The 22,674-nt window shown below is 48.5% G+C and overlaps 1 protein-coding gene and 1 non-coding gene across 3 annotated transcripts in view; one reads left to right on the top strand and one right to left on the bottom strand.

Moving 5' to 3' along the window:
* Window positions 1-22,674, top strand: part of ADGRD1 (adhesion G protein-coupled receptor D1) — a 175,595-nt gene that overhangs the window by 31,770 nt on the left and 121,151 nt on the right. For both annotated transcript variants that reach the window (XM_005217662.5, NM_001034564.2), the window contains 7 exon segments: window positions 1,244-1,486; window positions 4,410-4,474; window positions 5,196-5,351; window positions 8,532-8,591; window positions 11,611-11,728; window positions 12,962-13,072; window positions 14,904-14,979. In XM_005217662.5, coding sequence (XP_005217719.2) covers window positions 1,244-1,486; window positions 4,410-4,474; window positions 5,196-5,351; window positions 8,532-8,591; window positions 11,611-11,728; window positions 12,962-13,072; window positions 14,904-14,979 — 829 coding nt within the window.
* Window positions 9,423-9,496, bottom strand: TRNAC-ACA (transfer RNA cysteine (anticodon ACA)). Its single transcript has one exon. It is a non-coding gene; the product is annotated as a tRNA-Cys (tRNA).

Here is a 22,674-nt window from a genome sequence, read left to right as displayed (position 1 = left end):
GGAAGTCCTGACAGTGATACTTTGGACCTATCTGGGATCCATGCTCTCCTGAGACTGAAGTTTAGAAAGTTGCCCAATCCTGAGCGAGAAGCCTGGGGTAACTGCTTATACATCCTATAAAGGGCCTATTTCAGCAGCAGGTCACTGGCTGCATCTGAACACTCACTACACAATGAAGTGAGGCTCTCTGTGGGGCCAACTGGTGTCAAAGTCTGGCGAAATTTCTTCTTGTGGGTCATTGTGGTTCTCATGCCAGAGCCATGAGTCACCACCAAGTCTCCTGATGAAGGGTCTAGAGGAGCCAGGAGTGGTCTGTCCTCCCCCAGGCTGCCATCACATGCTCAAGGTCAGGGCGGAGTTGGGTACCGGTGGCCTGAGGGCTGAATCAGGCTCTCAGGTATGTCTCACTGACCTGCCTGGGGGTGGCCTAGGCTGGATTAAAAAATATTTTTGAACAAGTTAATTTTTTAAAATAAGCTCTCCTTTTTAAAAGTTTGCTTCCCTGGTGGCTCAGACGTTAAAGCGTCTGCCTGGAATGTGGGAGACCCAGGTTCAATCCCTGGGTCGGGAAGATCCCCTGGAGAAGGAATTGGCAACCCACTCCAGTATTCTTGCCTGGAGAAGCCCATGGAGGGAGGAGCCTGGTAGGCTACAGTCCATGGGGTCGAAAAGAGTCAGACAGGACTGGGGGAGTTCACTTCACTTTCACTTTCACTTTTTAAAAGTTTTTTAATTATTATTTTTTTGACATGTACACACTGGACTGACCATTAGTTGTTATTTTCATTTAACTTAAAATGGCAAAGGATATCTTTGAACAGGCTTCTGGGCTTTGGGGAGTGAGAGTAACTTCTTTCCTGAGCTCCTAAGACTGAGGGAAGTCAGATGTGTATTATGACCTGTGTGTGTGTGTTAGTTGCTCAGTTGTGTCCGACTCTTTGTGACCCCATGGACTATAGGCCACCAGCCTTCTCTGTCCATGGAATTCTCCTGGCAAGAATACTGGAGTGGGTTGCTATTCCCTTCTTCAGAGAATCTTCCCAACCCAGGGATCGAATCCAGGTCTCCTGAATTGCAGGCAGCTTCTTTACCATCTGAGCCACCGGGGAAGCCCATATTATGACTTAGGACTCAACCAATGACCTACTATTGTAAGGGAGAGAAATGTGTATAAAACTAGGATAACCACTGAGTGTGGAGCTCGAACCCACGTCTTCAGAAGGGTGTGTCTGCTCTTTCCCAGGCCACTACTGGACTCACGTCCTGTTTACATGGAAGTCCGAGGAGGGCCTGAAAGTCTACGTCAACGGGACCCTGAGGACCTCAGACCCAAGTGGAAAAGCGTCTCCTGCCTACGGGGAGTCCAATGACAACCTCGTGCTGGACCTGACCAAGAGCTACGAGAACAGAGCTTTTGACGAGTTCATCATCTGGGAACGGGCTCTGACACCGGATGAGATCGCCATGTACTTCACAGCTGCCATTGGTCAGTGAGAGGGGAGGGGCTGCAGGCCGGGTGTGACGTAAACTCTGGGGGGCGGGGACTTTCCTATCTACCGCCCCTTTACCCGCAGCAGATGGTTCTCTGCTCTCTCCTGCTGGGCTGTTGGTACTGCAGGGTGAATGCGTCCTGATCAGTTTTTTCTAGAACCCCTTCTCCCTAAGATGGAGGAATTCATAATTTACCAGAAACACACTGAAGCGAATATTCTCACGCTGGTCACCAGGGAATTTTTGAAGTTTGTGATAGATGGTTATGGAAAGTTTTGGGAAGCAAGTGTTCCCGGTCCATTTGATGCACAAATATTTGCCACATCCCTTCCGCATGTCAAACTCACCCATGGACCCTCAGAGAGCACCCCTGCCCACCTCCGTTCCTGCTCAGCACAGAGCGGTGGTTCAGATCAGGGACCTGGTGGGCCGGCAGACCTGGTTTCAAAGTCTCACGCAACCACGATGAGCCGTGGGACTTGGTAAGTCACTTTGTTAAAAAAAATTGAGCTAAAATTCATGTAGTGTGAATGTCACCTTTTTACAGTACACGATTCAGTGGTACTTACTATGTCCACATGTTGTGCAACCATCCTCCCCAGAGAAACCCAGCCCCCATGAGCTGTCCTCCCCATTTCCTCCTCCCCTGCCCCTGGCAATCACTAACTTACCTTCTCTGTGGATTTACCTATCCTGGATAGTCCGTATAAATGGAGTCATATAATATGTGACCTTTTGTGGCTCAAGTGATGTCACTAGGGAATCTGTTTTGGACTTTGCCTTCTTTTGTTTTCTTGTGGTGCCAGAATGGCTGCCATTCCCTCCAGGAGCACATTCCTCCCCCCCACCCCCCTATCCCCACGAAACCTTAGCAGGAAACAAGGAGCTTCTTTTTTTTGTCATCCACTACAACCCGGCTGGCCATCACTGTTGTTGGCCCACACTGACCACGAACCAATTACTGTGGGTGGGGATGTGGAATATGCTGATTGGCTTAAGCCTGGCTCACAGTCCACCCCACTGAAATGGCAGTGAGGTCAGGGCTCCCCCCACCAGTCCCCCTCCAGAGCACAATCAGGGCGCTGACCTCGGAGCCACTGTGCAAGCAAAACCAGCCTATATCCACAGCAGCCTCTGATGTCTCCATCTTTCACTGAGAAAACAGAATTCATTCCCTTTCACAGAGGTGACACAAGACAAAATATACCGTCCTTTAGGAGGAAAAAGGATATCAATCGACAGCAGTTTATTGCCTAAGATTCCGAGATTTGTCACCTAGAGACCAAGATAGCATCTGTACTTGTGTTATTGAGAGTCTCAAACGACTCCTGCCTCCCCAGGAGCTTACTGTTTTAGCATCACTGGAAAGAGGCTTTAATGTTCCTGGCCCTTTTAGCTGTCACAGCAAAACCTGTCACCAGGACATCTCTGGCCTCAGGGATGTGGCCTGTCAGTCTCCTCATCCCCACCTCCACCCCACCCCTCCACCCCCCTGCTGCCACAGTGCAGTGTGTCAGGAAGTCCCTGCAACTGAATCACGTGTGTGTGTTCACCCTCACTCTTCACATTTGGGGAGGGCTCTGTGCGATTTTGGGAGACTGGAGAAGTGTTCTCTTAATACTTGTGTATCCTGGGGGCTTCAGGCCCTACCTTTACTGAACCAGAACTGGACTCCTAATCCCACATCACTTTGGGGATTTGGTTCTGAAGACAGAGGCCATGATGTAAATCCTGTATTGAAAAGTGTCCCTCAAAGACCCCTAAAGACCTGGTGTGGGGCTCCTGGACCATTACTTAGTCCAGCTCAGCTGGGTTCAGGGCAGCTGTGCTCAGACAACTGAGGCTGAAATCCAGCTGCTGTGGTGCTGTGCCCACAGGACAGGGTAGAACCTGTTCTTTGCATAAAGATCTGTCTGTACATGAAGCTGTGAGCTAGGCTACAGGTGCCCAAAGGGAGAGCATTTCCCTGGGTGACCTGTCTGGAGGGGGCCCTTCTCCTAATCCCTTAGCTGGTGACAAACAGGCAGAAAACATTAAATCATGGCGCATGTTTTGTCTTGTTTCTTTTTGCCTGTGCTGCATCTTCTTTGCTGTGCACGAATTCTCTCTGGTTGTGGTGAGTGGAGGCTACTCTTCCTTGCGGCGTGCAGGCTTCTCATTGTGCTGGTTTCTCTTGTTGCTGAGCAGGGGCTCTAGGTGAGAGGGCTTCAGGAGTTGCAGCTCGAGCACTTAGTTGCCCTGTGGCATGGGGGAGCTTCCGAGACCAGGGGTTGAACCTGTGTCTCTTGCATTGCAAGGTGGATTCTTAACCACCGGACCACCAGGGAAGTCCCATGGCTACATCTTTGGTTTTGGATGTCTTTCTGATTGTGGGCATTCATAACTGACCACATGGGGTCTTTGAATAGAATCCTTGGGATGGGAGGGGCTCAAGAAGATGGTCTCCCCACCACTGGACTGGGTTCCAGTGTCATCTTGCTGGATGGGAAGGGGCCAGGTTCCCTGTCTGTCCCAGCCCAGTGATTCACAACCCTCTGTATTTTATGTCTAACTAGTCCACAGGGTGATGGAAATCCATTTCTTTTGCTTTTTTATTTATTTGAAATTGGTGCAAGCTTGTATGAAATCATCTTTTTATATGATGTTTTGCCTGAAGGGTGTTTCCAAGCAATTTAGACTATAAATAGAAAAATAATTTGATCTGTGAAAATCCATACAATCTCCCCATTTGGCTGATTTATTACACCTTTATCTTTCCAGAAACATTCCTACTCACAGCGTTCTCAGTGTCTCTTAGTTTGTGTCTGAAACTGGTAGATTTTTGTTAAAAAAAAAACCGAACAGGCCTTCCTGAAGGTGAACGAAGTGACCATGTTTCAGTCCTTAATTAAGTATTATTATTTTTTTTTTTTTTCCAGGAGAGCAGCTTTCGCTGTCTTCAACACCACCCAGCTTCTCCGTGACACCCACAGTGAACACCATGGTGAGCAGATGTGTTTAGTTTTGCCCCCCATCTTGGTGATGTCTTTTTGCTTGGACTATGTGCCAGGAGAGTGGGGATCCCATTAGACTGACTGGCTCTGTCTTGGTAGCCAGCGTTAGCACTAATTCTTGATGCTCAACATGACTAAAGGGAAGACCCTTGGCTCCCCGTGACCTGTAGCCTGTAGCCTCAGGTGCCCACATGGAGTCAACAAGACTTACCAGGGATCACCCAACATGAGGCTGTTTCTTGGTGCACTTGGCACTATGACTGGAGAGCGAGAAGGAGGTGGCCTGGACACTTAGCTTCTCTCTGCACCATCTTCTTCTGATGTTTGAGGAAGGGTCCATTCCTTTAGAAAGTGTTCACTTCTGATATGAGCATTTGTAATCAATCAATTTTCCTTCCATGAGAACTTTAATGTAATAGTGAAGGAACAGACTCTAGAACCACCTGTTTGGGTTCAAATCCCAGTTCTCTCATTTATTTCTGCATAAGCCTCTCCATGCTTAGTTTCATCCATCAATCGCGTGTGTATTTCATGAGGTTGTTGTAAGGATGAAACGTTAATATATGTTAAATGGTCACAAGAGCATATAGGAAGTGCTGTCATCATGATTATTATGGTGTGAGAAGTATGAGGCCCAAAGGACAGACTGAACTTCTGTAGACATCTTGGCTTTAGTTCTTAACAGGAACTCGTGTCACTGATTTCTTTCAGGCGCCCACCAATGCCTACCATCCCATCATAACCAACTTGACAGAGGAGAGGAAAAACTTCCGGCGTCCTGGAGTTGTTCTGAGTTACCTTCAAAATATGTCCCTCAGCTTACCCAATAAATCCCTCTCAGAGGAGACGGCATTCAACCTCACCAAGGTAAAGGCTATGTGATTTCTGTGCCTAGTCGATCAGGGATGGCAAACTGCCAGACCATGGCTGACAAGTGTGTCTTGTTTGACCTACATGGAGCTGAAAAAATCAGAAGCTTTTATATAGAAGCCTGGATTTCAGAATTCTCATGAATAGCCAGACGGCGTGGACTACACACTGTGTAGTCAGCTCTACACAGCTCGGTGGAACTTCCTTCAGATGAGACTCGACTCTTCATCTCCTTTTCCCAGTGTCCAGCCAGGCTGGCCTGTCTCTCCATCTGCCTGGTCCCTTCGCATGCCTAGTCGTTTCAGTCATGTCCAATTCTGTGACCCTATGGACTGCAACCCACCAGTTTCCTCTGTCTGTGGGATTCTCCAGGCAAGAATACTGGAGTGGGTTGCCAAAGCCCTCCTCCAGGGGATCTTCCTGACCCAGGGACCAAACCCAGGTCTCCTGCATTGCAGAAAAATTCTTTACTGTTTGAGCCACCAGGGGAGCTCCACTTGACCCCTGTAGGCATTTGAATTTGCAACTCTGGCTCTAAACTCTGCTACCTCCCTTGGCAACAGCTAGAATGCAGAGTTGGGTCTTTGGCAGATTTAGCCATGGGGTCATAGTGTGACCCCAATGCTGTGACACGTATCTCAATGGGAATTCCCAAAGTTATTGAAAACACTTAGTGAATGCACTGTGTATGGCATGAGAACCAAGGTACTTTCTCTTTACATTCTCCTTAAGATCTTTCCAGGTCAAGGTAGAGGAGGATGCTGGGCTTGTATGCGCCTGATAACTTCAATCTCAGCACAGGGCTCTTGGCTGCTGATATCCAGAGAAAAGGAATGTGAGACTATTATACTTCAAAAGTGTAGATAAGGGTTAAGAGCAGGATGTATAGGGTCTGATTGCTGGGCTGAACATCTCTCTGCTGGTTACTTACTGTGCACCCTTGGTCAAGTTACTTTATATCTCTGCCTCACTTTGCTCATCTGAGATATGGGGAGATAATAGTACTTACTTTATTGGGTTCTTAGAAGGCTCCTATGTGCATAGTATGACTCTGGCACTTTTTAAGAGTTCTCAATCCTTCCTGGTTTCCTTGCTGATGACAAACCCAAAGAAGCAGCCAAAGAAGCACGGGAAAGCATGTGTTCATTAAACAAGACGTCTTGATTTGCTAGGAGGCATTTGTCCCAGTAGCTCGCCTGCCCAGGTGAGAGAAGCAAGAGTAAGCCTTCTCAGATTTTGTTCATTCATTCATAGAATGTGGTAAGTTCTGGGGATCCAGGATGACCAAGAACTACTTCCTGCTTCCAAGAGGCTCAGGACTGAGAGGGTGAAGATGGACCATGGAGTCTGAAAAGTGTCCTGAGCTGCAGCCGCTCAGTGACTCTGGAGTCAGGCAAGCCTGGGTTTAACCCTTAGATCTACGCTGTTTTCAAGCCTCAGTTTCCAAGTCTGTGACATAGGGATACTTCGATGACCCAAGTCTGTCTCTGTTAGAATGGTTTTGGTTGCAAGTAAGCAGTAATATGACCAAGTATTGTTAAAATAGGGGCATTTAATTGCTTCACTCCAGGTTTGATTACTTCAGTCTTTCAGCAGGGATCTAGGTGGCAATTGCAGTTCCCTTGGCATTCTATTCTATTTCCAAGTGACTGAAATGGCTCCAAACACCACACCTCACTGACAAAGACCAGGAGGAAAAGGAAAGGCAGGGGGCACTTCTGTCTTTACAGGGCAGGAAATTCTTTCCCGTGGTTCCCATGCAGTTCCCCTGACATGACCATGCCTAGACCAATCACCAGCCAAGGGAACGGAACTGGCTTGGTGGCTCAGCCAATCATATGGAGAAATGGGCGGGGCCAAGACAGCCCTGTATAAGCACTTCCAGGCTTCCTGCAGGAAGTACTTCGGGTTCTTCAATTGAGCTCAGTGGGTGGGAGTGAGGCTACCCAGAGGGAGGGTTGAGGCCCTTCTATAGTCTTGCAGGGATGTCTATATGGGAACATAAAATTCCATGCAAGTCTACACAGGAAACTGTTAAAGCTGGGTGATTTACTCTTTCAACTCCCCTGTTTCCCCTCAGATACATTGGACAGTGTCAGAGGTAGCAAAATCAAATGCATTCAGGAGCCAGAGGAACAAAGTAAATGGATATTAGGTCGGACAGACAAGAAAGAAGAGTAGAGACTGTGGCTCACCGGGAAGTACCCACCCATGGGGAGTAGCAGTGAGCTTCTAGAGAGCCTCCTGATTTTAACCATTATGTTTACTTCTTCTGATTTTGCAAGCAAAGCAAAAACCCAGAATTTTAAAATGGAATCTCACCCATTAAAAAAAAAGAAAAGTGGGCAGCTAACAAATTTAAAAGCAGTTGTGTACAAACCAAATAAAAGACCTTTATGAATCGGATGCAGCCTGTGGCTCATCAGTTTTAAACCTCTGGTGGGGGCCATGTAGGGATGGATACTTGACTCTGAGTGTCCTGTAGAGGAATCATGTGGATTTACCCCAAACCCCACCAATTGGGATTGAATGAGAAATAAAAATCTTTGGCATTCATTATCCAATTTTCCACGATGTTCTGACTTCTCACCACCAATAGTTGAACAAAAAAGTGAAAAGGAATTTCTTATGCTGGGTAATAAGGTGGCCATTAGCCACACGTGGCTCTTGAATACTTGAACTGTGGCCAGTTCAAATCTAAGTGTAAATACACACTGGAGCTCTAAAGTTTAGTGTAACAGATGAATGTAAAATATCAAACTGGTGATTCTTATATTGATTGCATGTTGAAGCGATATTTTAGCTATATTTGGCTAAGTAAAATATTAAAAAGTAATTTCACCTATTTTCTTTTAACTTTTAAAAATGTGGCCACTAGAAAATCTAAAACAAAAATTTGGCTTGCATTATATTTCTATTCAAATGAACTGCTCTAGATCAGGAGTCAGCGATGTAAATACTTGCCACTGACTAATGAGTGTCACCTGGAGCAAATAAGATACCATCTATCAAAGTGCTTTGTAAATATAACCTGATGCACTGATGAGAGCTATTTTCGTTTACTGCTGTATATATGCAAAACCCAGCCTGTGGTTGATGGAGATGAGAAAATGAAAGGTCTTATGATTTTGAGGCTTAAGAATATATGCTAAGCAGTGTCATCCTGTCTGCCTTTAGACTTTCTTAAACACCGTGGGAGAGGTTCTTCGTTTGCCCAGCTGGACTGCTGTATCAGAGGTAAGAGAAAAGAACATTTTGGTCTTCAGAATTACCTTGGGAACCATTTTGTCTTCCTTGAAGTGGCATAAATATGGCCCAGTTCACATCTATAAGAGAAATGATGCATCTCTCAGTCATGAGATCTGGGATATTAGAGCTTATTTTGACAGGATATGTGATTAATTTTCAATGCTCTGTTTTCTCTGTGGATCAGAGCTCTGCAAACATCAGTACATGGTGCTGTCCTCAACACAGAGCAGGGAAATGGTTGGATTTCTTCATGAGGAATGTATGCTTGTTTATCATTTTAGTAGTTTTTTTTTTTTTTTACCATCACATTGTCGTTGAATGATAATAAAACATATTTGATTAAAGATCACTGTATTAAGTGAGAAAAGTCAAACGTGTGACAATATACACTTCATGATTATGAATGATTATATGTAGAAATCAAAGCAGCTTCTCCTTTTCTCTGTACTCTAAAGAATTAGGAGAATGAAATGCTTTCTCTTTTCTTTTTAAAAATAACTTTCCTGATTTTACTTATTTAAGAAATAAAACAAGTGAATATGTTTGGAGTAGTTAGAAAATGCAGATAAATACATATAAAATAAAAATCACCTGAAATTCTCAGACTGAGTGATAATGATTTTTCATATTCTTATATATATGTAAAAGTGAAAGTGGAGTCGCTCAGTCTGTGTCTAGGGAGCATGTGTGCACGTTAAGTTGCTCATTCATGTCCGACTCTTTGCGACCCCATGGACTATAGCCTACCAGGCTCCTCCATCCATGGGATTTTCCAGGCAAGAGTACAGGAGCGTGTTGCCATTTCCTTCTCCAGGGGATCTTCCTGACCCAGGGATCGAACCTGGGTCTCCTGCATTGTAGGCAGATGCTTTTACCGTCTGAGCTACCAGGGAAGTCCTATATATATATACATATATATATATATACACACACACACACATATATATATATATATATGTATTTCTTACAATCTAGTTTTCAGTTCTCTTATATGTGTATAATAGAAATTTCTCTCTCTCTTTTTTGGCCACAGCATGTGGTTTATGGGATTTTAGTTCCCTGACCAGAGATTGAACCTGCACCCTTGGTAGTGAGAGCACAGAGTCTTAACCACTGGATTGCCAGGGAATTATATATAATTATATACAATTCTTATATGCATATATATTCTATAAATATGCTATCTGAATTTACCAGTTTCTCTTTATTTAGGATCTTTCCTAATGATGTTAAGCATTCTTCAGCAATGCTGTATAAGCAGGCTAGGTTAGGCTATGTCGCAGTAACAAATGGACTATCCATCCCAGTGGCTCCATGCAGTGGACATTTCGTTCTCACCCATGCCAAATAGGATGTGAGCCCGGGGAGCCTCTTCTCTGCCCAGTGACCTGATTCCTGGCTCTGCCCATTTTCTGAGGCTACTGTTTCAACATGTGACTTCCTGGGTTGCCCAGCAGGGGTGGAGAAGCGGGGAAGAGGAGAACTCTTGACTGTCTTGCCTGGAAGGGCTGCAAGCACACCATTGTTTAAAGTACTCCTTCTCCTGAACTCCTATAATGTTTAAAACTTATCTGCCAGTTTGTGGCAGAATGACCTCTCCTTCTTATTATGAGTGAGATTGCTCCAAGATTTACACCTGAACTTTTTATTTGAACAGCTTCAAATAGAATGGGATGAGACTTCACAGTGGCAAAGGAAGAGAAAAACAGTCATGAACTTAAGATCAATATAATATTCCCTAGAAACAAATTCTGTTTTAAAAGACACAGTCCTCCAAAGTTGATGATTTCCAGGGGGACAGAACTGCCACCTAGAAAGCTCCCAGAAGATGGCCAAGAAGGACCTGAGCAAATATACTTTCAGCATCATTTCACATGAACTTTTTCTGAATGCTCTGCCACAAAATATGAATAATCATGAAACTATTCAGACTCAGGCAGGCTCTACTGTGCGTTAAAGGGAAGGTATGAATCAGCCATACCCAACAGAACTGCATGCCAGAAACACAGATTTTCATGTGCTTAACTGTGCTTGGCTGATTGAAGTCAGGCCATGGGCCTGAAAGGAAATATCTAAAATTGGCTTCCATGTTCTATTTCCAGCTCATTAGACTCTTATGGAGCATATGTTTGTGAGAGAACTCCTGGGACACTTAGCAACAGATGGATGCTTTTTTCAGAAGGGCGGGAAGGAGAGAGGGGTGTGATGGCAGAGATTCACACACCACACCCTCAGGGGAACTGAGATGCCCCCTCCCTGCTAGACGTGTGTCTGAGGATAAGGAGCAATCAGCCCAGTCTGAGCGGGCTGCAGAGATACAAGGTGTCCTGGAGGGACTCCCTGCCTCCTTGGGGGCAGCGCCCACTAGGATCGCCTCTGCTTTGCGGACTCAGAGTGGAGAGGCCCTTGGAAAAAGGAAGAGACACACCAGGCTTGTCAGGGAGGCCAGGGGTGACTTGGGGTGCTGGCACCTCCAAAGTACCCTCCCCTTTGTGGAGATTAGGACAGAACTGCTGTCTTCATCCTGGAGGGTGTTGGGAGCAATGAGCCCCCTCCTCATGAAGCAGAAGAGGATGGAGTAGGGGGTGCAGATCAGAGAGATGCCAAGGTCCGCAGTGAGTTCAGAGTGGACCCAGGACCAGGTCCGGTTACCCTGTGTCTGAGTGTGGAAGCCTTGGAGCTGATGCTCTGGTGATGCTCTGGGGTCAACCTCAGCCAGTATTCACGCTGTGTGAGCTCTGCTGGGCTGGGTGACCTCAGCGGTCAGACCTCCGCGCCTGTGAAATGGGTCAGCGGTGTGACTGTTTCTCCTCTCATCTGGTCGTCGTGAGGCCAGAGCTTGGCCGGAAACATCACTCAGCCAATGCTGGGTGTCCTCCTTTGCAGGAATGTTGACAGTGAACTTGAAGCTTGATCTTGTGCGTTTGTGCGTTTGATGCCTCCGACTCATGCATGTGCTTAGTGAGCGCCATCTTCACGTCTCCTTCCTGTCGTGATGTTGTTTCAGGACAGCGCTGTGGTGCCGGGCTTGATAGACACCATCGACACCGTCATGAGCCACATAACTTACAACCTGCAGGCCAGCAAGCCCCAGGTCGCCATCGTGGGTTCCTCGTCCATGGCAGGTAGCTCGGCAGTGGGGGTGTGGGTGAGGCTGGCTGTGCGGCAGGCGAGGGCGGGTGGAAGCAGCGGGTGCAGGCAATGCCACCTGCTTGTTGAATTTTGCCGCACTCCTGCATTTTCTTCCGTGTGCCCAGGTACACACAAACCTCACATGCCATCAGTGGAGATGCTCCTCTTCATTGTCCTAAACTACATTGTCTGATGTGCAGTGACATTTTGGAGGAAGACAGAGTTAGCTCGGAACAACCATGCTCAGCTGGGATGTACACACAGGACCACGGGAGCCTTTGAGACTGACTTAAGGGCCAGATTCATCTCGGGTGACAACTGTCTCAGTGCAGGGCAGGAGATGAGCAGCAGCAGCCCCTGGAGTGTCTGTGGGGTACCAGGTTCCCTAGGGTCAGCTGCAGGTTTCTCCAAGATATTGGTCACATGGTCTCCTACAAGTGGACATCATGGTTCTTGATATTTTCAGAGTCTGTGTCTAGGGAGCATGTGTGCACGCTAAGTTGCTCATTCATGTCCGACTCTTTGCGACCCCATGGATTATAGCCTGCCAGATTTCACTGTCCATGGGAGTTTCCAGGCAAGAATACTGGACTGGGTTGCCATTTACTCCTCCACGGGATCTTCCTGACCCAGGGATCTGACCTGCATCTCCTGTGTTGGAAGGCGGGTTCTTTACCACTAGCGCCTCCCGGGAAACTTGGTACCCTAATACTTTATCACCAGAGCCACACTTCTGGAAAGGAAGCTTCATTCACTCACTTGGGTTGGCTTTAATGGGAGTTTGTCGGCTAAGGCAGGTCCCTCCATGTGGTGATGCTTTTGCCTCACTTAGAAGATGAATGTCATGGGCATTTCATTTTCCTGTGTTTTGTGGGGTCCCCAGTGAGGAGGAGGAGCCCCTCAGCACCAGGGTCTCCCTGCCAGATTGGATGCAGTCAGTGCTGAGGCATCTTAAGCTTAGGGGCTGCCCTGAGGGCAGAGGGGTCACCTCAGGCCAGGAGCCCCACCCACCCCCACACGCAGCGGGTGGCAGTCAGACAGGTCTGCCACATGGTCACAATTACTGCTCTGGACACTCATTTTTTAGGTTCTTATTTCCTAAAGGTATTACGCTCCCCAGGAGAGCTCATTCTGTCAAAAAAAAGCAAAAGCAGATGGGATTTTACAGCCCAGTTTCCTGCCCTGGAGTTGACTGACTACAGCTTCCTCTCTCTGGCTTGTTTTAGACTTTTCAGTGGCCAAAGTGCTCCCCAAGACCATGAATTCCTCCCATTACCGCTTCCCGGCCCGGGGGCAGAACTACATTGAGATCCCCCACGAGGCTTTCCATAGCCAAGGTGAGTGCAGCTTGGGACCCTTGCAGAGGGACTCAGCCTGTGAGCTGTGACCTGGCTGAGGGGCTGCCCCAGCCCTCCTCCCTGTGCCGATGGGGCCAGGTTTCCATGGTGGGAACACCATGTGTCATTGATGCTCCTGAGATGTCTTCATAATGCAGACTACAATCCAGCCTTGTGCACTGGGACTGAGGAGGCAGGCTGGCAATCTGCACTCTACACTTGCTCACTGGAGGATTCTTAGTGGACCATGAGCTGATGTGGCCACCTCCCCTCCCTGCTGGGGTGGCCTCTGGCTGGGTGGCTGGGTGAGGGATTTTATCTGCTCAGGAGTCTGGGGTTCTCCTCCTGGGAAGTTGAAGTCAAGGATAGTGATGGGACAGCAGCCAAGGTGATCTCAATTACTCTCTAGGGGGACCCAGGTGGCTCTGGCCATTTTTGCTATCATGACTGTCCCCCTGCCCCTTGAAAGATGACTGTGCCTCTGCAGGCATGTCACTCTGTCCCAGGGACCTTGGGAAGTCAAGGGAGTTGTAGATTCTCGGCACCTGACCATCTGGCCACGCTCTTCCCATTCTGCCTTCAAGACTGAGGACCAGTCTGGGTGGTGGTCCCCTCTCCAGCTCGGGGCTCTCACTCCCCAGCCCTTGGGAGCTGACCTCTGCTCCCTGTACCCTCTAGTTTGCTTTGTGAAGGGTGCTCAGGGATGTCGGGGTGTCCTGCTTTCAGGGGACTGTCCTCCCACACTCGGAGTGAATTGTAGAAGGGAGAGGTCCAGGGGCAATGCCAAGGTTGACCTAATGCATACCACTGCACGTGGGGTCTCATCTCATGTGCCCGCATGACTGTTAGAAATCCCCAGTTTTTCAGAATCAGCAAGATCACAGCCTCGTGTGGTCTGCCCACATGGAAACTTCTCACACTTGGCAGTAGAACTAACTGGTCACAAGCACCCACTCCGTGGCTGAAATTCCTGGGCTCGAATCCCAGTTCAGCCACTCAACTGGGCAAGTTACTGAACCTGCCTGGCCTCCGTTTCCTCATCTGTGACTTAGGGGACAGTCTTAGTATCTGCCCCAATATTTTGTGGTGAGCATTAGAAGAGACAGCTCTTACACCAGTACCTGGCCCATCGTAAATGTGACGTGAATTGTTAATATATATTCCTGAAATTTCAACACACTCAACAGATATCCTGAAGAACTCAGGAAGCATTGTGGGACTTGCTCCTCTCAACTTCCTATTAAGCTAGCAGAGGGAGGTAACAGAATGGATGATTCCTGTTTCCAAGTTGGAATAGCACAGAGAGGTGGGACCCAGCAGAAGGAGTGCCAGGTGTCTGGGTGACTTGTAAATCCTGCATCCGCTGCCTCACTGGAGTGCTGAGATTGCTGTAAATACTGCAAGCACAGATAGCCCCTGACATACGCTCATGGCTGCAGTGCTATTGCCTGGCACCGCCAACCACAGCTCGACCGGGCTCTGCCTTCAGAGGCGCGTGGTGTTCCTGGAATGTCTCCCCGCCCACCCACCCACTCTCCGCCAAGAGTTGTAGCATCTATGTGTCCAGAGCTGGCTCGGGGCGGAGCAGGGAGTGGTTGCCGTGGTTGCATTCACAGTTGAAGGGTGGAGTGGAATCCCTTCTCAAACTCTGTCCTCGTAGTCAGTTCTGCCCCTGAATGTCCCTCCCCTTGCCCTTGAGGAGCTGCTGGGTTCCCAGGTCTGAGGTCTACACTGTGTGTTGCTGGGCAAGCACTTTTGATGGGGGCTTTGTGTTTCTCTTGTTTATCACTGGGGATGCTGACAGGTGTCTGGTCGTCTGCTCTTTCCCCAGCCTGGACCACCATCGTGGGGCTTCTCTACCATTCGGTGCACTATTACTTGAGCAACATCCAGCCGGCCAGCACCAAGTGAGTTTCTGGGGGCCATGTAGCATGGAGTGGGGAGGTGGTGCCTGTTTGCTGGGTAGCAGATCACTGGGACACCCCCACCTCCCTGCCACCAGAGGCTCATGCAGTATTGTTATCAGAGAACTTGTGGTGCCAGTGCCTGGTGCTTCTCTGTTCGAGCAAAAGAAGAAGATGCAGGGATGCCTACACTGGGGCTTCAGCAAGCCTCAGGGGCCTGGGCTGATAGTGCAGTGGTCAGGAGCACCGGCTGAGTGACCATTCCACCTGGAACTGTGTGACCTTGGACAAGTCAGTTAACCCCTCTGAGCCTCAGTTTCCACTTTTGTAGAATGGGAAACGAGCAGCACATGCCTACATCAGTCAAGACTGTGTTGGATATAACAGCTTAGACAGAAGGGAACTGAGGGCTCATGGGACTAAGAAGGGCAGGAGTAGTCAGCTTCGAGCATGGCTGGATCCGGGGACCCAGAAGATAGTGCTTTGACCTGGTCTTTCCTTTCCCTGCCTCTGCTCTCCTCCATGTCAACTCATTTCCTGGCAAGCCCCTTCATAGAGGCATTGCTGGCTCCCGTAGATTCAGACCCACATGGGTTTGGGTCCTGAGATCTCAAGAAGGAAAGTAATTGTCTTTCATGAATGAAAAGTCAGTTTCATTAGAAATCTAGGGAAGATTGTGATTGGCCAACTTGGGTCACGTGCCCATCCTGGCCCCAGTCATGGCGGGAGAGGATCCTGCTCTTTCATTGGCCAGGTCTGTTCACATGACCTTCTAGGATTTGGGGGTGGATCAGCTGTACTGAGACCACAGGGAGGGGCTGGTTCCCCCAGCAAAGATTAGGCATGGGACCTGTTCCTCCCTTTCAAGGGGTCCCTTGGAGGGGACAGGGAAGCAGAGCCTAGGGCCAGGGCAGAGAAATTGCCAATGAGGTATGAACCCAAGAGCCCAAGGGGCCCATTTGTACAGTTAATGTTTGGAAGGCAAAGCCGTTTCTGTTGGCCGCAGATCCGCCCTAGACAGGGGCCCTGCAGAGGGCAGCAGGCAGGCTCTGGTCCATCTGTCTTCCCGGGTGTCTGGCACAGCGCCCGGCCCAGAGTGGAGGCTCTGAAAAGGTTCCTGGAGACAGAGCTGTGCATCTCAGAGGGAGCCGCGCAGCGCCTCCACCCCTGGCCCCGACGAGGCCCCGTTTGGCTGCCCTGCGAGGACCACGCCTGGAAGAGCTGATAGTATGAGAGAGCGTGTTCCTGCAAGCTCACTATCTCTGCTGATGGGAAGGCGCTGCGGGGGCGGGTTTCAGACACTGGTGCCGCTGCTGGGTATTTGGAGGCCTGTGTGATGGAAAGCAGGCAGCTATTTTTAACCGCCTACAGATAAAGGAGAAATGATAAATACTTTCTAATGATGCAAATAGTCCTGTTATCGTGGGCTGTCTCAGAGGAAGACTCTTCTCCCATCTGATACCAGGGACCAGCTCTTGGTACAAAACCCTAGGCTAGGCCTGGGGGAAGCAGGCAGTCGTGGTTTCGCTGACTTGGAGGGAAGCCTTGTTCTGGGCGTGATTGCCGGGGAAAGCCTGCAGGTTGTCGGGTTCACTTTTAACCTGGCACCCTGGGTGTGCTTTCCAGAATTCTTCAGGAAAGTCACAAACGAAGCAACCCGCTTTCCTCGGAAATATGCCCTCTAGACTATTTGAGGGAAATTTCTCCAAACCCAAGAGTATGAATGAATAGTGGACCCAGCCTTAGCCCCAATTTATATATTTACCTCTCTCACTGCTGAAGGTTCAGACTGAAACAGACTTTTCAGTGAAATCGATAAAAATGTATATTCCCGGGGATGGCCAAATCCTTCTGTGGGTTGGAGTAAGGGTGTGGGGAGGACCATGTTTATACCACATCTGCAGCGCCCCTCATCCTTGGAAAAGGGGACAAAGGCAGAACTGAGGGTTACACACGGAGAAGGCGATGGCACCCCACTCCAGTACTCTTGCCTGGAAAATCCATGGACAGAGGACCCTGGTCGGCTGCAGTCCATGGGGTCGCTAAGAGTCGGACACGACTGAGCGACTTCACTTTCACTTTTCACTTTCATGCATCAGAGAAGGAAATGGCAACCCACTCCAGTATTCTTGCCTGGAGAGTCCTAGGGACGGGGGAGCCTGGTGGGCTGCCTTCTATGGGGTCGCACAGAGTCAGACATGACTGAAGCAGCAGCAGCAGCAGCAGAGGGTTACACATGGCAGTGGGTACTCTGATTCACTGTGACCAGAAACACACTCTCTCTGGGTGTTGGCAAAGTTTTGCATAAAGGTCCAGATGGTTAATATTTTTGGCTTTACCTGCTATACTGTTTCTGTCACATCTGCTGTGTAAAGGCAGCCCTGGACAATACATAAAGAAATGAGGGTGGCTGAGTGCCAATAAATCTTATTTACAAGGCCAGGCAGTGCCTATGGTTTGCACAGCCCTGGTGGACACTGTTGTATCAGTGCTGGCCGCAGGGACAGGGACAAGGCTAAGTCTGCCCTGCTGTGGGGAGTCGAACCCCATTCTTAAAGCTTGACCACCAGGTGTGATTATCCTCCATCCTAAGCAGGGGTCTCCAACCTCCAGGATCTACTGCCTAATGATCTGAGGTAGAGCTGATGTAATAATAATATAAAGTGAACAATAAATGTAATACACTTGAATTATTCCAAGACCGTCCCTTAACCCCACCCCTTGTTCATGGAAAAATTGTCTTCTACAAAACTGTTCCCTGGTGCCAAAAATCTGATCCTAAGGGGTCCAACCCTCCCATCCCTCTCCTACTCTCGCTGCCCAGGGGTCTCCAGGCAGGACTCCCTGGAGCCTCAGGACCCAGGGCGCCATGATCTGCTCTCACACCCTCTGCAAGTTGTGGGCTGGGAGACTGACACAGGCAAAGAACCCCCCAACTCACAGCCCTCTACCCACTGAAACATGGACCTCTGAACTCTGCCAGCAATGAATACAAGTGTTCAGTTATTTTCCTGAAGTCAAAACAGAATGATTTTATGATGATGACCACTTATTTTTCAGGTGTTGGGTCTTCAGTTCTAAGGTTAACACGTGATGCAAAGATGTCTTGTTGTCAACATTAACCTCAGAAAGAATCACCCTGTGGGCTCATCAAGTGTGGTCCCTATATTTGTTGTCTTAGCTCCTGTAGCACAAGGTGGCACAGGGGTGATGCCAGCTGTGGTTCACACGCAGACTTGGAGCCAGGCTCCTGGCTTTTTACTCCCGGTCGGCCACCCCGCCCAGCTGGTGAACTTGACACAAGCCTGGTGGTCTCTCTGCCTGCTTGCTTCTTTCTAAGATAGGACGGTTGTCCTGATTTCTGAGGACTTCTGTGAGCTCTGAGTTAATGGTTTAAGTAAAGCTTGGTGCCCTTGAACATATGTAAGCTCTTCCTTTGTCATTGCATAAGATGCTTGGCTGTTCTCCCATTCTCTGCCTTTAAGATAATTATCAAATTCCATGCACAATTAGAAGCAGATTAGTGCAATCGCCTTGATAATGTTCTGGTGTTCCCACTTGCTTGCACAGCTGACGTCATTCCACTTTAGTTTTGTGTGTTATTACCCTCACACATTTATGTTTTTTGGGTGTGAGGTTGAAAGGATGTGGTGGAATCGTGACATCCTTTAAACCTGCCTGGGGTGTGGAGTCAGCACATGAGATTAATGGGATAGGAGGGTGACAGGGCTGGATGGGCTCTTCCCCCCACCTGTCCTCTGTTGACCATTCAGGCCCCACTGATGTCTGCCCTGGGGCAATGACTGACCATCCACAGGTCCTGGATGGGGGTGTCCTTTGTCCCTGCATGGGCCTGGACACAAGGGATCCTCTGAGGTCCCTGTCTCTGGCCCAATAGTGATGAGAAATGTTCAGTTCATCTGCCATGTGGGCAGCTGGGACAGCTGTTCCTTCAAACCAGCGATCTGAGCTGGACAGGGTGCAGAGTCACCTGCTCCTCCTCCATAGATGGGCCTGGGACTCAGAAGGGATGGAACTCCTTGACTTCAGGGCTGGGACTCGGGCCTCTGGATTTCAGCCTCTCAGTGATGGACTCACTTGTGCTTCAGAAGGATATGTTCCAGGGGGTAGACTTTAACTTTAATGTCTGCATTTCTTTTTACTTTTAATGCTATATGTTTTCATTTATTTTTGGCCATGCTGTGAGGCATGTGGGAGCTCCCCGGCCAGGAATTGAACCCTTGTGCCTTGCATTGGAAGCATGGTGTCTTAACTGCTGGTCCTCCAGGGAATTCCCGTCTTCACATCTTTGTAAAGCCAAGCCATCCAGGTAGAAGGAAGGACAGGGTCAGAATCACCGTGTAGCAGCCCTCGGTATAGCAACTGATTCGGGCAGTCATCCTCAATGCTGACACCCCTGGGCGAGGGATTGTGTGGAGACAGGGTTCTTCCCTGTTGTCCCACAAGGTACCTGTTAATCACTATGTGAGAACATCCTGGAGAGCAGAGACCGCTTTAGTCAAGGGGTTATGCTCAGTCTCACGGGCATTGGGGCAGGCTGATGTACTGCATCCCCCGATAGGAGGCAGTGGCAAGAGTCATCTTGCCCCCAGATGCTCGGTCTGATGCTCCCCATGAAGAAACAGTCAAGGGCTGTTTCGTAAAGCCTCGGTTTGGACTGTCACACGTACATGCAGTGGAAGCAGTGACAGGAGCAGGGCCTGTTCCAGGTCAGAGGGGACTGGGAGGACATGGTGACTAAATGGATGCTGCCCCTTCCTTGACAGGAAAGCAGAGCTCTGACAGACACCCTGGGGACACTGAGGACGCTGGACTGTGGACCGGGCACCAGATCACGGGTTGAAGCTGGGTCAGATTTCTGAGCGTGGTGATGGATAGGGTGGTTATGTAGGAGGCAGTCTTTATTTTTAGAAGATACACTTAAAGTATTTAGAGGTGGAGTGTCATGATGTACTTTCTGATGATTCAGCAAAAAGAAGGGGGGGGGGGTGTGTGTGTGTGTGTGTGAGAGAGAGAGAGAGAGAGATGCCAGACAAAGCAAAAATGGCAGAATGGTAGGAGCTGGGAATCTAGGTGCACTGTTTCTAGCATTTTCTGTTGGCATGACTCTTGCAATGCAAGGTTTGGAGGGGAGGGTCCTGGTTGGGGCAGAGATTCTGGTTCTTGCCATTGTCTCTTGAGAGGCCCCACTGAACTACTTTATTATATATTGGCTGTGCTGAATTTTCACTGCTGTGTGGGCTTTTTCTCCAGTTGCAGCGCATGGGCTTCTCGTGGCAGTGGCTTCTCTTGTTGGGGAGCATGGGCTCAAGGCCACGGGAGCACAATAGTTGCTTGCAGCATGTGGGATCCTCCAAGATCAGGGATCCAACCTGTGTCTCCAGCATTGGCAGGCAGATTCTTTATCACTGAAACACCAGGGAACTGCTTCTAGATACCAAGAACTTAGTGACTAAGCCACCTGAGCACCACGGAGGTCAGGTCCACCATCCTGGTGGGTGCTCTCTTTTTTGGTCTGTCAGTCAGAGGCTTCTCATACCACTTGAGAATTCTCCCAAGTCTCTCCAAGGCTCTCCCCCATGCCTCCATGTGCAGCATCTTTCAGATCTTTCAGGAGGTTTAAGTTTCCTTTGCTTAGCATTTCCTGTCCCCTCACTGCTCCCTCAAGCATCAGTGAGAATGCAGCTCTGATAGAGGATGGAGATAGACTCTGGAGTGAGCAGGACACCATGTTTGAGCAGGAACTTGCTAGAAAAGGAGTTCATTTACTATGGGATATTTCCAGTTTTACTTTTTGTATTAAATCTCCCTGTACAACCTGGTTTACCTGTTGCTGTTGTTCAGTCGGTCAGTCATGTCCAACTCTTTGCGACCCTATGGACTGCAGCACACCAAGCTTCCCTGTCCTTCACCATCTCCTAGAGTTTGCTCAAACTCATGTCCATTGATTCAGTGATGCTATCCAACCATCTCATCCTCTGTCACCCACTTCTCCTCCTGTCCTTGATCTTTCCCAGCATCAGGCTCTTTTCCAATGAATTGGCTCTTAACACCAGGTGGCCAAAGTATTGGAGCTTCTGCTTCAGCCCCAGTCTTTCCAATGAATATTCAGGGTTGATTTCCTTTAGGATTGACTGGTTTGATCTTCTTGCTGTCCATGGGACTCTCAAGAATCTTCTCCAGCACCACAATCCAAAAGCATCAGTTCTTTGGTGCTCAGCCTTCTGGTTCACCTGTGGGGCCCTCGTACTTGGAGTGGTCTTTTAATGAGACTGCTTTTTCTTGTTCCACGCATGCTGATTTCTCTTGCTTGAGGACCAGAACTCATCTCTCCATGTGCTTGGGTATTCTGCTTGCAGATTTCAGAGTTCCCAGATCTGCCCTAGAGATCCTGAACTCTTCCATCCTCTCTATGCTTTCTTTCTTTTTTTAATTTTTAAATTTTTGCAATGTTGTGTTGGTTTCTATTGTACAACAACTTGAGTCAGACATACACGTATCCCCTCCCTGTGGAGTTTCCCTCCCCTTTCCCATCCCATCCCACAGAGCACCAGACTGGGCTGCCTGCGTTACACGGCAGCGTCTCAGCAGTTCCCCGCCTTGCACATGACAGTGTACCTATGTTCATGCTGCTTTCTCCATTTGTTCCACTCTCTCCCCCCCACCCATGGCGTCCGTGTGCACAGGTCCATTCTCTGCATCTGTGTCTCCATTCCTTCCTGCAAATAGGCTCCTCAACACCATTTTTCTAGATTCCATATATATGTGTTAATACATGATATTTGTTTTTCTCTTTCTGACTTACTTTGCTCTGTATAACAGGCTCTAGTTTCATCCACCTCACTAGAACTGACTCAAATCCATTCTTTTTTATGGCTGAGTAATATTCCACTGTATATATGTACCACATCTTCTTTATCCATTCATCTGTTAATGGACATCTAGGTTGCTTCCATGTCTTGACTATTGTAAACGGTGTGCAATGAACACTGGGGTACATGTGTCTTTTGGAATTGTGGTTTCCTCAGGGTATATCGGAGAAGGCAATGGCACCCCACTCCAGTACTCTTGCCTGGAAAATCCCATGGATGGAGGAGCCTGGTGGGCTGCAGTCCATGGGGTCACTAAGAGTCGGACACGACTGAGCAACTTCACTTTCACTTTTCTCTTTCATGCATTGGAGAAGGAAATGGCAACCCACTTCAGTGTTCTTGCCTGGAGAATCCCAGGGACGGCGGAGCCTGGTGGGCTTCCGTCTATGGGGTCACACAGAGTCGGACATAACTGAAGCGACTTAGCTTAGCTTAGCTTAGCTTAGCAGGGTATATGCCAGTAGTAGGATTCCTGGGCTGTATGGTAGATTTATTCCTAGTTTTTCAAGGAATCTCCATACTGTTCTCCATAATGGCCATATCCATTTACATTCCCACCAACAGTGTAGGAGAGTTCCTTTTTCTCCACATCCTCTCCAACATTTATTTTTTGTAGATTTTCTGATGATGGCCATTCTGACTGGTGTGAGATGATACCTCACTATAGTTTTAATTTGCATTTCTCTGGTAATTAGGGATGTTGACAGTCTTTTCATGTGTTTATTGGCCATCTGTATGTCTTCTTTGGAGAAATGTCTATTTAGGTCTTCTGCCCATCTTTGGATTGGACTTTTTGCTTTTCTGA

This window comes from Bos taurus, chromosome 17 (genome assembly GCF_002263795.3).
Source record: "Bos taurus isolate L1 Dominette 01449 registration number 42190680 breed Hereford chromosome 17, ARS-UCD2.0, whole genome shotgun sequence".
In the NCBI taxonomy this organism is placed as follows: domain Eukaryota; kingdom Metazoa; phylum Chordata; class Mammalia; order Artiodactyla; family Bovidae; genus Bos; species Bos taurus.
Note: the sequence above shows the minus strand (reverse complement) of the source record. Positions and strands in the feature narration are given on the sequence as shown.